This window comes from Capra hircus, chromosome 7 (genome assembly GCF_001704415.2).
Source record: "Capra hircus breed San Clemente chromosome 7, ASM170441v1, whole genome shotgun sequence".
NCBI classification, from domain to species: domain Eukaryota; kingdom Metazoa; phylum Chordata; class Mammalia; order Artiodactyla; family Bovidae; genus Capra; species Capra hircus.
Window position 1 is genome coordinate 29,244,496 of NC_030814.1, and position 15,574 is coordinate 29,260,069.

The window sequence follows — 15,574 nt, forward strand, 5'->3', positions numbered from 1 at the left end:
AAGACACCCTTTATTTAATTCTAGCCACAGCAATCAGACAAGAAAAAGAAATAAAAAACATTCAAATTAGAAGGGAAGAAGTAAAACTACCTCTTGTTTCAGACAACATGATACTATTACATAAAGAAAACCCTAAGGTCTCCAACAAAGTAACTATTGGAACTAATAAGTGAATTCAGGAAAAGTTGCAGTATACAAGACTAATATACAGAAATCTGTTTCTTTGCTGTACACAAATAATGAACTATAAGAATGAAAAATCATGAAAACAACACATTAAAGTCACATAACAACAAAAAAAAATACCTAGAAATAAACTTAATTAAACAGGTGAAAAACATAGTCTCTGAAAAATATAAAACACTGAAAGAAATAAAGATATAAAGAAATAGAAAAATACAGTGTTCATGGATTGGAAGAATTAATATTGTTAAAATGACCATACTATCAAAATAATCTACAGATTTAATACAAACTCTACCCAAATACCCATGACATTTTTCAAAGAACTAGAACGAATAATCCTAAAATTTGTATGGAACTGCAAAAGACCCCAAATAGCCAAATCAATCCTGAGAAAAAAAAGAACAAAGTTGGAGATATCATACACCCTGCTTTCAGAATACATTACAAAGCTACAGTAATCAAAACAGTATTGTACTGGCACAAAAACAGACAATTAAGCTTAAAAATTAAGCTAATTAAGCTTAAAAATTTTTGCACAGCAAGAGAAATCATCAACAAAATGAAAAAACAACCTGCTGAATGGAAGAAAATATTTGCAAATGATATAAACTATATGGGGTTAACCTCCAAAATACATAAACAGCTCATATATAAGAAATATAAGAAAACCAAACAACCCAATTAAAAAATTGGCAAAGACATGAATAGATATTTTTCCAAAGACATACAGATGGCTAACAGGCACATAAATAGATGCTCAACAATCCTAATCATCAGAGACATATACAAATCAAAACCACAATGAGTTATCACTTTACACCTGTCAGAATGCCTATCATCAAAAAGACCACAAATAAATATTGGTGAAGATGCAGAGAAAAGGGAATCCTGTTACACTGTTTGTGGAAATGTAGACTGGTACAACCACTATGGAAAACAGTATAGCAGTTCCTCGGAAAACTGAAACTACTGCAGAACAACCATATGATTCAGCAGTTCTACTACTGGGTATGTAGTACACAAATATACACTTATAGATATACTCATATATAGTCACATATACGGGAGTATAATCTGTGAAAGTATTAAATCACTGTTATATACCTGAAACTAACAGAATATTATAAATGAACTATATTTCAATGTTTTAAAAGGTAAAAAAGTCTTCGGGGAAAATTTTTTAACAGTCAAGTATCTTTCCAGCTCTGTCTCTGTTCCCCACCTGGGCTGATCTAGAAAGTGAAAAGTGAAGTCGCTCAGTCGTGTCCGACTCTTTGCGACCCGTGGACTGTAGCCCACCAAGCTCCTCTGTCCATGGGATTCTCCAGGCAAGAATACTGGAGTGGGTTGCCATTTCCTTCTCCAGGGTATCTTCCTGACCCAGAGATCGAACCCAGGCCTCCCACATTGCAGGGAGACGCTTTAACCTTAAGGGCCTTCAAATCACCCTACACATTCCTACCTCCAAGCTTAGTTCTCATATTCGATTTCTTTCTCCTTCTCTTCTCTATCTACCCCAGTCCTACCTGATCTTTAAGACCTGGGACAAACGCTTCTCCATAAAGCCAATCATCTCCTACTGAAGGAAATGATCACTTTAGGAACTCCTTTAACAATTACTTTTTTATGATTAACTTGTCAATTAATTATGTATTATCTCATGACACTTACTCCATAGCCACACTGAATTGGTATTTGTCTTACATAGTAATTTTACAAATGGGTCTTTTCCCTTAACTAGATTACAATCCTCTTAAGAAAGCAGCCTTGTCTTGACTTTTTTTTATCTCAGCACCTTTTACAATGCTTTTGCATGTCATCAAATTTAAATAAATGTATATCATTTGAATTTCATCTACTTTCAGAGGTATATCAGGTGACCCTTTGAAGCTGATGCCCACACTAAACATATTATAAGCTCTTTAAGGACCATTTTGTTCATCACTATAGTCGCAGAACATAGCACTAGCTAGCATTCAGGAGATGCTCAATAACGCCGACACTTTGTCTACGCTCACGTTTCAGTGCATACCGTTTTTCATAATCATTGAAACAGTAGCCTCTAAAACAGGATTACCACATGTTCTGGTTTTCCTGGGACAGTCCTGGTTGCCCCATCATAATTATTAACCATGCCCAAGTCTTCCAGTTTGAATAAATTACATGGCCACTCACCCTGAAATAGAAACAAATTCAGATACTACTTCCTTGTTTTCAACTGTGACTTTGACCTCCTCCGCACATTTTAGCTTTGGTTTGTTTGCTTTTGCTATGTCTTGGTGCTCACTTCTGAATCCTTTCAGAGTCTTCCTTATTTTCTTTGGATCCAGTTAGGTTTCCATCTATGCTTGGTTCAGTGATGCAAACAGGTTTAACATAACAAAGTTACTTGCTTCCATTTACCCTTTATAAAAGGTGCCTCAAGACCTTGTTTTCTTTTATTAACACTAAATCTGCTTCTTGCATCATTGCTGGCATCTGAGCACTCACTGAGCAGCTTAGTAAAAGACAAACTCATGTCTGGAATGAAGGATGAGAACATACTTAGTGAAGTCATATAAATTAAAATTTCAATTCTTTTGGAGTTTGGACCAAAACCCAACAACCTAAACAAGTAAATGTGCATTTACAAGTGTCTAAGAAGAGCCATCAATAATTAATTCTTAACTTTCTGTACAGTTACTTACTAGAGAACACTGTATAACAAAAGAAACATTCTTATGTTATCTCTGTTGAATTTGAAGCCCTCCTTTTTTTCAGATTATATTTGTGATAAAAATAGAATTTTTTTCTTTTTTGGGTTATCCTCTTCTCTCCCACTTTTTAAAGCTTTTATGCTTTTAACTATCTTAACCCATCATGTTTTTAATTTCAAAATATAGCTTATTTTTTCTGTCACTTTATAGCTGAAAAAATTTTCACAACTATTAAGAATTATACTTATTTTGGGCTTTAAAAATCTATACTTATTTTGATATAAATTTTGATAGATGGCAAAAGTCAAAAATTTCTGGTATTCGTAATGAAAATTGGGCAGTACTTACTGTTTTAATCCATATTTCATTTTCAAGGTATAGTGTTGGAATTAATAATAGCACTAATACAAGGAGCAAAAGATGAGCCCTCATCTTAAAGGAGCTTATATTAATAGTCTACCTAGAAAATATCTTAAAAGTACTTAGACTATCTTGAAAGCACCACACATACACATACCATAGCTGAAGGATCATTTTAAGGTAGTTTATAAACAAGAGTGAGATTTAGTATTTCAACTACAAAGCTCAGCTCTTAGGCAATTCAAAGTCCGGGAAGATAGTTGTTTAAAGACAACTTTGGAGAGGAGTTGATTCTTTCCTCCTTGAAGACAGTGTAAGAATAAATTGCTGGAAGTGTAAAAGAGGCTTTTTAGGCAGTGAGTAGCTTGAGCCACATCTTGGTGGAAATTAGCATGGGTGAGAGATTGGCCTGATAGGAGTAGCTTTTTATTTAGGCAGTAGCTGAGAGAGGACAGGAAGCCAGAATGGCAAGAACCCTTGACACAGGACAAAACCCACAGGAAACAGACCAGAGGAGATCTATTCTCATTGAAGCTGGGGAATGACTGGCTCCAGACCTGCACCTGACCACGTCCCCTCCCCTTAGTCAATGGGTAATCGACCTTCAAGAACTCTACCCTCTCCCCATACCTCTGTAAAAACCAGTTTTGTCCTCCTTCCCACAATATAGTCTCAATAACGTCTGTCAACAGATAGTATAAAACTCTTAAACTGAGCTATTTCCGCTTGTGCTATAAGATCTAAACTCATTAAACAGAATCTTATTAGAATGAAAAAATATATCATTAATAAAAAGTTACCAAGCTCCAGCAGGTTTTGAACCTACTTTAAGCTTCATTTCATAGAATAAAATTTCATAGAATTGAAATTCATTCTCAAATGATAAAACATTTGAGATGATAAATGGAATGTAACCTGTATTCTTCTAAGCATGAAAGGGAACTCGTTTTCTTGGAGAGTTGGTCTTGGAGAATTTTTTCACTAGGCAAAAGTTAGCTTTCCTAAAATAGTAGAATTTCAAGCGAACCAACACCAACAGCTGCCTTTCCTTGTCTGCATCAATGTCATTGTCTCTGACAGCAGAATGTTAAGGACTTTCTGCTACTTTTACCTTTGGGGAAAGGATCAAAATGCCATCCATTCACCTAATAGTGTAGTTGACACTGGCTAAGTCCAGTGAGCTCTGTAAGGGCAGAATTTAATGATGGCTACTTAGTGTGAAGTTTGTTATGTCTCCAGGACAGGAAGCAGCAGCATGTGTCTCCAACCTGGGGAGCAGCTTCCTGGAGAAGTGCTGTGATGGTTTTCTCAGGCTGCCAAAACAGAGTGTACCAGAGTGGGTGTCTCATGGTTATGGGAGCTAGAAGTCTGTGATCAAGGTGTCGGTCATGCTGGTTCCTTCTGCAGGGAGTGACCAAGATCTATTGCAGGTCTCTCCCCTAGCTTACAGCGCTCTGCTGCAGTCTTCAGCATTCCTTGGATAGTCGATGTATCACTTGACCTCTGTCTTCATCTTCATATGGGATTATCCCAGTGTGTGTGTACATGTATTTGCCCACACTGCCCCTTTATATAAGGGCACCAGTCATATTGGACTAGGGGCCCACACTCTTGCAGTAGAACCTCATTTAACTTATTACACCTGCAATGACCCTATTTCCAAATAAGGTCACATTCTGGGCTACTGGGGGTTAAGACTTTAACATATGAATGGAAGGGTGGGACACAATTCAACCCTTAAAAAGGACTCAGCCCACTGTTACATCCCACTCTACCCTGGTTTCACCAAGGTTGACTGTGGTTGCCCCAAGGCCAGAATCTGACTGAGGTGGTGGAATTCACTCTGGCCACCTGCTCTTTCTCCTCTGAGACTGCAGAGCCCCAACAAGCTGTTTAAGAGCCACAGGGACACCAGGATCAATGAACCTCCTGCTACTTCTGCAGCATAGGGGGCAAGAGTAGGTAGGTCTAGGCTGGGCCGAGTCTCAGCCTTCGACTTAGGGCTACATTCATGGTTCTCTTTCTGTCTGATAAGTGCCCACAACCTACATCATGCCCTCCTTTGCAGGCTCACTTTATTTTATTTATTTATTTATTTATTTATTAATTTTTTGTAACACAATTTTTTTTTTTTTTTTAAATCTTTAATTCTTACATGCGTTCCCAAACATGAACCCCCCTCCCACCAGGCTTGGTGCCGAGGTCAACTGGCGAAGTAAAATGGCATAAGCAAATAGCTAGTTCTTACCTTTCTAAGCTGCTTTTAGTCAGTTTCTCATTTCTTCATTCTCTTCTTAAAAGATATTTATGTTTAAATAAAGGTTTTCTCCCTCACAGCCTTTTTCCATCTGCTTGATTCCTGCAGTGAAGTCCTAACCCTATGTTTGTTTGTCATCTCATTGCTTGTTGCCATGTGAATGATTATAAGATGGCAAATTTCAACACTATCTTCAAAGCATCCTGAAAGAGATGGAGTAAATGGGCAGGCTAGAAATGTGCTCTTAGCTGAACATATATCTCTGATTATTGATGAAAACACAGTAGAAGCAAAGTTCAGAGTAACAGTAAGCACTAGACACTCAGGAACTGATCTTGTGACCCTTGTGATTCACCAAAAAAAACAATGCTTTGTGCTGAAGGAACAATATGGTTCAGCAGTCCTGTTGAGACGTTGAGTTGGATCTAGAGGTGTTGGCTTACTTCCTGGATCCCCTCAGCCCACATGAAGGCACACCTGACATCCTGGGAATGTTAGGCTGCAGCCTTGGCTCCAGGGTCTTATGGGGAAAGGAAGCGCTGACTTGCCTAGCAGTCTGGTGATATTTTTTTGTCGTTCCTGGATAGAGGCAAGGAAATATCACAAAGAGATAAAGCTCTTTATTTTTCATGAGAAAAACTACTGCACAATAATCAAATAACCTACCCTCAAGTAGCATAATGTGTAGATGACACAGGAGAATAGCATCCTGGTCTGAGTTCTAGACATCCAAATATTGACAGTGAAGTTTCCATTATTGGCTTCATGATTAGCCAGGTGCCAAGATGCTTTAGTTTGTGCAATCCTGCTGTGGTCTTAATGTAAAAATATCAATTTTCCTTTTGTAATTTATTTTTTTGGTTATTTTATTTTAGATAAAAATATACACTCTGGAAGAGCATGATATTTTATCTGTTTGGGTTGAAAAGCATGTGAAAAGACCAGCATACTTGGCTTATCATCTCTTGTCCAACTTTACCAAGCGACCTTTGTGGGACCCCCACATCACGTAAGAATAAATTTAAAATACTTCCTTATTCAACCTTGAGGTCATGTAAAAAATGACCCCTACACTGCAGTCTATCTCCATCGCCCCATGTACGACCCATTGTTTTAACTGAAGAGTATTTGCTATAGCACAGTATCAGCAGCTGTTGGAGAGGCACAAAAATTATTCTGATCATCTAGTTTTCATCTTTATTGACTTGACATGCCTTTCCCACATCTATTGTAATCCTACCGGTAACTCTTCCAGGTTGATATTATTCCCATTTAACAGGAGAGAGGACCCGAGACTTGCCAAGATTACACAGGCAGTAAAGCAATGGGACCTCATTTGGAACCCAGGTCTGTCAGGCTCTAAATTTCCACACTCTTGTACTTTAAGACATAGTCTCATTACTCCTGAGAAAGTGATTATCAAATTGTACTTTCCACTCTTGATCTTTACTTGGTAGCCCTTCTTTTTCTGTGAAGCAGCACTCCCTGGTGAGAAGCTGGGAGAAGCAGCTGTGTGAGTAGACTCCTTCCTGCCCTCCCTGTCTGATCAGGGCCCACTGATGTCAGCCTACATCTCTTCTGTTACTTCCTGTCTCCCACATCCCTAGTCCAACCATCTCCTCTCCCTCCTTTCCTGGAATGCACAGCTGTGCACCTGGTCAACTCTTCTGTCAGGGTGACACTCCCTTCTCCAAGGAGTTCCAGCTCCTGGGTTTCAGGGCTCAGGCCTTAGGGACACCTTGCTTTAAGGAAAACTGGCAAGATGGGCTTCCTATTATATTCAGCATTATTAATACCATTTACTTCCTAACTTGGATGAGGTAGAATTTCATCTCTTAAGTGTCTAAATCTCACTATGATTAACAGCCCATAACAGACAATTTAATACCACTAAAGTGAAACAACTCTAGGCTCATGTGTTATATTTACATAAATATCAGAAGGATGCATCTTGGTTAATGTTATTGTTAGTAAACACTTCATGAGAAGTGTTTTCTTCACAATTTTCTTGCATCAGTATCTATAGATATAAGTACAAAGCTTTCAGCAAGAATAATGCCTAACCTTTGCTGCTCTTTTCAAATGTTTCTCTCTACTATTTTCTACATCACCTGACATTCCAAGTGAATGAATAGAGAGGAATGAATGAATGAATTCCAATTCCATTAACTTTGTTTCCACATCTATCTGATTCAAGTACTGTGCTAGGTATTTTCATTTGATCCTAAGCCCACAGGTATTATTATCTGCATATTACCTATACAACACACCATAGGTATTATTATCTACATTTTATGGATTGAAAAAAAAGTGACTTGCCTAACACAACACAGCTACTCTGGGACTCAAAGGCAAGTTGTTTGACTCCAAGCTTAGTGCTCTTTCCCAGTATACCATATTCCTTTACCTCAGAGTCCACAAAGGATTGTCCATAAAGTTTGCTAGTCTTTAAAGTATTACTTGATCCTAGAGAAAAATAATTTTCTGGAAAAAAGAGAAGTGCCTTTCTCTCCACTGTTGAAGGCAGTGACCTTAAGAGTCAGATGGCCAGCATTCTATCACAGGCAGAATTATTCCTCCTGGCCAAACAGCTCTAAACATAGACTTTAAGAAATGATGCTGGCTTTGTGGAGTTGGTTATGTGAACAGAAGGGTGAATACAGACACCAATAATGAAGTTATGCAAACAAACAAAACAAAGGCATGCCTTATTCCACCAGGTAGAAAAGTGTAGACTTTCTGTCACTGTTCTGTTTACCTAGGTCCTGCGAAGTCATAGACTATGTAAGTGAAGATGATCAGATATATTATATCACTTGTCCTGTGGTGAATAATGACAAACCCAAAGACTTGGTAGTACTTGTTTCACGAAGAAGGCCACTCAAAGATGGGTGAGTATTTGTAACTCAAGTGTTATAGCAAGGTCTTATAGTATAAAGTAGAAAGAAAAAGTTGATATGAAAATAAGGAAGTCAATGGAATAAGCATTTCTGGTCTTGAATGATGTTCATATAAATTTTTTCTAGATGAGGCTTTACTTATCATTTAAAAAAAACTATTAAGTGCCAGCCATGTGCAAAGCATCATGTAAGACTCCTAAAGCAGTTTCCTTTCCTTTTATTCTATGCACATGTAAAACTGATATTTACCCAATCTTTGAAGCATTCTATTACTGTTAAAAATGCAATGAGAGCCAAATAAAACACTGCTGCTGCTACTGCTAAGTTGCTTCAGTCGTGTCCGACTCTGTGCGACCCCAGAGACGGCAGGCCACCAGGCTCCCCCATCCCTGGGATTCTCCAGGCAAGAATACTGGAGTGGGTTGCCATTTCCTTCTCCAATGCATGAAAGTGAAAAGTAAAAGTGAAGTCGCTCAGTCGAGTCCGACTCTTCGCGACCCCATGGACTGCAGCCTACCAGGCTCCTCCATCCATGGGATTTTCCAGGCAAGAGTACTGAAGTGGGTTGCCATTGCCTTCTCCAAATAAAACACTAGGAGTTGGTTTTGGTTCAGAATTTACAAAGGCTTTACTTTGTGCACACCCAAAATGGCTAGCTTTCAATCAGTGTGTCTGTTCAAGGCTTCTCCATGGGAACTGGACTTCTCAGAGAATAGGTTCTAAGGAAAAGGGTCCCAAGAGTAAGTGTTCAGAGGGATAAGAAATGGAAGCTGCCAGGGTGGTTATGATTTACCTCTAGAACTGGTCAGCATTATTTCTGATGTCAAAACGGGCCTATAGAAAAATCCCTCCCACATGGGATTAATGCACATAGACGTTCAGTGTATTATCATCTACTATGGCAAAAGATATTAGAAATAAATGGAAGCTTTATCTTATAAATTATAGTAGAACCATACTCAGAGAAGGCAATGGCACCCCACTCCAGTACTCCTGCCTGGAAAATCCCATGGATGGACGAGCCTGGTAGGCTGCAGTCCATGGGGTAGCTAAGAGTCGGACACGACTGAGCAACTTCGCTTTCACTTTTCACGTTCACACATTGGAGAAGGAAATGGCAACCCACTCCAGTGTTCTTGCCTGGAGAATCCCAGGGACGGGGGAGCCTGGTGGGCTGTCGTCTATGGGGTCGCACAGAGTCGGACACGACTGAAGTGACTTAGCAGCAGCAGCAGCAGAACCATACTATACCAGAATACTATACCAGCATTAAAAAGGATGAAGTAGTTATAGAGGTATTGATACAGGAAACACCTCTAAAGATTTATCACTACATGGAAAATCAAATTATAGACCAATATTTGTAAAATGATTATATTTATGTAAAAATCTGAATATGTCCATTCAGACCCTCCAGAGGGTGTGAATAAAATAGAGGGTCACAATAAAATGTTAATTTTATTGGTGGTCCTCTCTAGGATAGGAATATACTGTGGTTAAGGTAGACTGAAGGATGACTTCTGTTTTCTAATGTACAGGGTTCCTATTGTTTGAAGGTTCTTTAATACAATGGTATTTTTTTTTCCATTAAAAAAGTGGACGAGACTGAAATAACAACCCATTAGAGTATACACACACACAAGTTTGGAGTCTGACTACAGCTCTGCAGAGTCATGCAAAGCATACATAATTTTTAGCCAGAAAATATCTATGGCCCTTATTACTATTTCCTATACTTGAATGTAGCCATAGAGAATGTTTTTTATGCATGTCACTCATGTAAAACATCTGGGTCTTCATAGTTTAACTTCCACTATATAAACGAGTTGCATTAACTGTAGAAATTTACTTTTCTTCACCATTTACTGTTTCATTCACTGTTCTTCATTTCTCTCAAGAACTTAGAAAACGTCCTTTTATCTTTCAGTCACACTTACGTGGTGGCAGTGAGGTCGGTTATTCTGCCATCAGTCCCACCTTCTCCACAGTATGTCAGAAGCGAAATCGCATGTGCCGGATTTCTCATCCATGCTACTGGCAGCAGTTCATGTACCGTAAGTTCAATGAAACGTGCACACTAATTTTCTCCTACAGATGCAGAGAAACCATTTACCTGGATTTGTTAAATTAACTGTAATTCTGTAATGTGTGTCCACCCACACCCACCAGAGAATCCTCAGGTCATCCTTTCAGATCCATTTCCAAGGGACTGGGGTCATAGCCTCCCCTACACCAAAAAGATTGAGATGCTTGCTTGAAAAAGCTCCAATGAATAAGAAATTAAAATATTGTTTTGTTTCACTTTGTTTTCTTGAAACAGGTATCTTACCTTAACCAGATTTCTGCTAGCATCCTTCCTTACTTTGCTGGAAACCTTGGTGGCTGGTCAAAATCTATCGAAGACACAGCAGCCTCCTGTATACAGTTCATAGAGAGTGCTACTGATGATGGGCTGATAAGCATACTTTAAATTATCTGTCATTTTATTTCCCACTTCCAATTCCAAACTCTCTTAGTCCTGACACTTGACAAGTTTCTCGGCCACAAATAATTTCGTATCAGTCTAAGAAAAATGCAGTTGTGAAGAGGTTAAAAAACAAAATGCATCTCAAGTCAAATACCAGTGATTTGGGTTGAGATTAAAAGAGCTTTAAGACTCTGTTTTTAGATCATCTGTGGCTCTGCTACCTTCCAGGGGAACAGGCGATGGAAAATTTCTCATAATCAATATTGTGTGTTCTATAAAATGGAGAAAGTTTGGTTAAAACAATCAAAACATTTTTAGGCTAGAGGGGTGAAACATATTCTGTCTGAAATTTTATAAAATATTATAAAATCAGAAATGATACGTTGGCTAGGTGATGAATAGTATGGGGTTGTTCCATGTACAGCAGGTATCATTGTGTCAGAAGCACCTAACAAGATGTATTACATGTTTTAGAGCTTTAAATTAGGAAGACATTAAAACATAATGGAATCCAATCAATTTTAGTAATAGGAACTACTTTCCTGGTGTCATTTAACATATATCAAGGTAGCTCACCCATTTAGTATCTATTGCTATATACACTCACAAAGTACCTGCAAAATGTGATATTGTAGAGAAAGAATGACCTGAGCTCTTCTTTCATAATCATTACATTAGAACTTTATTCCTTAGACTTTACATTTATTATTTTACTCTGTGATTTGTCTTGACTCATAAGACAAACCAGCATACATCAAGTTAACCTCCTCTACGGGACAACTTCTAAAATTTGAAGGACTTCTCCATTAGAGTTTAGAGCACTTAAGAGATTAGATACATCTTGCTTTAGTTTGTCAAATCTTTACCTCTGTCCAGACCTGGTTGTAGTCATTTTTATTAATCTATGCCAACAGGTTTTCATTTATATGAATTTTGGATTATGTCCCAGTCTTATGAATTAACATTTAAATACAATAAGAAGAGTGGACAGGCAGATTTAAATGCTTATACATTACTTTCCAAAAGCAGATTTTTAAGAATATTTTTAGATTTTAAAAAAGGTTAGAAAATGAGCAGTAAAGAGGGTTACAGTACACTAAAGTTTCGTATGCTAAAATTTCAGCCCTCTTCTACAACTGAAATGCTTTTAACTTTTGTCTTTCGTACATCTCTGAATTTGTATTTTTTTTTTTGGAAACTTTTTTCTTAATGAAAGAATAGAGCAACTTTGGCTGGATTACTTTTAGATACAAAGATGTTGCCCACTCTAACTTATAACACAGGCACAGTCCATACCAGCACTGTCCCATATGGTAGCCACTAACCACATGAGACCATTTAAATTAATTAAATTTTAAAGTAAAATTTAAACATCAGCTACACTAGCCTCATTTTAATATTACTAGTCACATGACATTATCAGGTCATCATGGCCTAATCCGAACTGCTTACTTTCAGACTACTGGACTAAAGATTCTTTAAAAGGGCACGACACTGGAAAAGACAGCAATGCATTCAGGCTTTACCTAGGGGACTTCAAAAAGTTTAAAATCTATTGCCTGAAACCATGACACAACTGATTAAGGCATTCCTATTGTAAAATTCAACAACAGCACTTAGGTTTATATTTCCTTTTTTAATGGAAACTTGTTTGATTGCTCTTTCATGCATTCAATAAATATTAAGAATCTACTCTGTATGAGACACTTTTAGGCACTGTGGATTTACCAAGTAACAGAAGGGTACTGATCACATCATAATAAAGTAAATAAATACTATAAGCTATTTGGTAGCTCAGATGATAAAGAATCTGCCTGAAATGCAGGAGACCTGGGTTTGATCCCTGGACTGGGAAGAAGCCCTGGAGAAGGGAATGGCAACCCACTCCAGTATTCTTGCCTGGAGAATTCCATGGACAAAGGAGCCTGATGGTCCATGGGATCACAAAGAGTCAGACATGACTGAGCAACTAACACTTTCACTTTACTTTTCAAGAGGTAAGTGTTAAATGGAAAAATAAAGCCGGGTAAATGATGTGCATGCTGGGGAGGTGTTGGAGATGCCTGTTCATATTTTAAACACGGTGGTCACCTGCCAGCAGCAGTAGGAAAATGCTTCTACAGCTTCTGGCCTCCCTTCCGTGCTTGTGGCTCAGTGCAGAGGCCGGGGTTCCCCAGCCCCACTGAGTGTGTCCTTTGCAGGTGGGGGTGCAGAGCCTCCCCCACCCTCCTTACCTCTGCCACCCTCACTCCAGCTGGGCCAGGGCTGGAGGGGCCTGCTGAGGGCTTCCAGGAGTTGCCCTCACACCTGGGAATGCAGGAATGTGGACTGGGGTCAGATGTCTGAAGCTTCCCATCTGCTCCTTAGGGCCACTGCAAGTTAAAGATGTAATATTTAATAACATTTTTCTGGCCATGAGACAGGACTTTTAAACAACAAGGAGGTGTGTGGGGGGTGGGTGTTTCACATTGAAAGATAGTAAAATATTCTGTATAATGAATACAGAAATATATACATCCAGGATTTGGGCTTTGGTTATTGATGGCCTGATACATTGTTTAGGAATAATAAAGAAAACATTAAGAAAAAAATAAAAATCTAAAAAAAAATAGGGTGGTCAGAGTAGGCTCTACCTCGAGACATTTGAGTGAAGACCTAGAGGCAGAGAGGGACTGAACCATGAGGATTTCTGGATGTAGCACGTTTCCTGTAGAATGGCCCATGCAAAGTCTGTGAGATGGGAATGTTTCTGGCGTATTCCAGGGAAAGCAGCTCTGGAGAGGCTGGAATAGAATGAAAGGTAATCAAAAACAGATGACTTGAGTACAGTCTTCCTCGGCTTTCTTTGGTGCCCTGGCTTTAAGCAAACATGATTGATCCAAGGGTAAGCAGTGAAGCTGGTTCATCAGCAGCCATCCTCAAGCCCCTGGAGACTAAGGACAGAGGGAACATAAAAATGTAGTCAGGCTCACTTTCTCCTTTGGAGTGCTAAAATATCCTCCAGGAACACTTGAGATTCATGCCTTTCTTGATGGTAAGGGTTTTCAAGTGCTTCTAACAGGACTGAAAGCTTTTTGATTAAGAAAGGAAACTCTTTCCTATTAATTCTTCCTGGTTTTAATGCAATGAAGTTTCTGATCTATATTCAGTTTTTCTATCATATTTTTAAAGAATTCTAGAGGAAAAAAATGTGAAAACTGATCTGTATACTTTAGAATATATCTACCCTTATATGCAAATACCACTGCTGCTGCTGCTGCTAAGTCGCTTCAGTTGTGTCCCACTCTTCCACACCCCATGGACTGCAGCCTACCAGGCTCCTCCATCCATGGGATTTTCCAGGCAAGAGTACCGGAGTGGGGTGCCATTGCCTTCTCCAGCAAATACCACTAGGAAATAATGAATAATTTTAATAAAAATCTAAAGAAATCCAGTGTATTCTTATATATACCCACCATGTGGTTTTACTCGTATTTTTTATTGCACATTTCAAACCTTGGAAATTTTTATTGATCTATTTGTAGAAGCAGTTTTGAAAATATGTGTTGAAAATGTATGTTAAGGAATAACTTTAATGGTTTGGAATAAATTATTAAAATGTAAACTATGAAGTTTGCTCATGATTCATTTTACCCATTTGAAAGTAGTGTAACTACTGGATCAGACAATTCACCATGGGCTCAGAGGGGTCCTGCATGTTCTCGCTCGGTGTGCCAAACTGCAAGACTTATCTACTGGCAATATGCTAGTCCCACAGGCAATTCAGTAGGTCGTGGTGACCACAGCCTGACTTCAGTGTAATGGCTCCCTCTCAAGGTGCAGAAGACTGGCTAGTGTGCTGTGTGCTACAATTTTTGCCACTTGCTCAGAGTGCTGGCCCTGTGTTCATCAGCTGTGACACAAACCCACCATGTCCACAGCATCCAGCTGGGCCCATCATGTCACCCTGGGGGCTAAGGGAAAATGGAAGCAACACAAATAAGTTAATACTCATGATATGCTGTTTGCTGTGTCATGAGTAATAATGTCCTTTGTCCCTGAACCAGGATTCTCATGCCTTCTACTGACATCCATGAAACTGTAACAGACTAGATTAATAATCTCAGACCCTTCATAATTATTGAGAGTAACCCACCTCCAAAAGTCACAAAAGAAAAAGTGAAAGTTGTTCAGTTGTGTCTGACTCTTTGCCACCCCATGGACTACACAGCCCATGGAAGTCTCCAGGCTAGAATACTGTAGTGGGTTGCCTTTCCCTTCTCCAGGGGATCTTCCCAACCGAGGGACAGAACCCAGGTCTCCCATATTGCAGGTGGATTCTTTACCAGCTAAGCCACAAGGGAAGCCCAAAAGTCAGAAAAATATTACAAAATGCCTCTCTCATTGTACACTTCCAAGTATATAAAGTACCATATAAAAATTGTACATTTGATGTCATCTTTTCCTTCCTCATTTTGTGACATTTTTAGGGACACTTGAAAACAGGTTTAAAATTAATATTTCTATCATTCCCACAGCTCATTATCCCTCTCCATGTCCCCCTTCTTTCCTTATCTGGCTTAGGGCCCGTGGTTATCATTAATGTCACTCCCTGTGCCTTCTGCTTTCATTTGGCTTGTCTGGCAAATTCAAAACTGTGGCTGAATTAAAGTATTTGTAAAACCTCAACCCTGCACTGAGCACCTGAAAACTGTGGACTGGTCTCACT

At 38.8% G+C, this 15,574-nt stretch overlaps 1 protein-coding gene and 1 long non-coding RNA gene across 4 annotated transcripts in view; one reads left to right on the plus strand and one right to left on the minus strand.

Annotated features, from left to right (window-relative positions):
* The window catches only part of ACOT12 (acyl-CoA thioesterase 12), a 42,584-nt gene extending 29,866 nt beyond the window's left edge, over positions 1–12,718 (plus strand). The window contains exons 12-15 of the mRNA XM_013965761.2: positions 6,375–6,508; positions 8,262–8,390; positions 10,327–10,453; positions 10,720–12,718. Coding sequence (XP_013821215.2) covers positions 6,375–6,508; positions 8,262–8,390; positions 10,327–10,453; positions 10,720–10,869 — 540 coding nt within the window. The 3' untranslated portion in view covers positions 10,870–12,718. The remainder of the gene's footprint in view (positions 1–6,374; positions 6,509–8,261; positions 8,391–10,326; positions 10,454–10,719) is intronic.
* LOC102189670 lies at positions 1,510–14,204 on the minus strand. Of its 3 annotated transcripts, none has more exons than XR_001918280.1 (7): positions 13,839–14,202; positions 13,500–13,649; positions 13,101–13,238; positions 10,729–10,814; positions 10,337–10,487; positions 5,491–6,078; positions 1,510–2,706 (listed from the first exon to the last, which is right to left on the minus strand). It is a non-coding gene; the product is annotated as an uncharacterized LOC102189670 (long non-coding RNA). The 3 variants fall into 3 exon arrangements; XR_001918281.1 differs by having other exon boundaries at positions 14,093–14,151; XR_001918279.1 differs by having other exon boundaries at positions 13,500–14,204.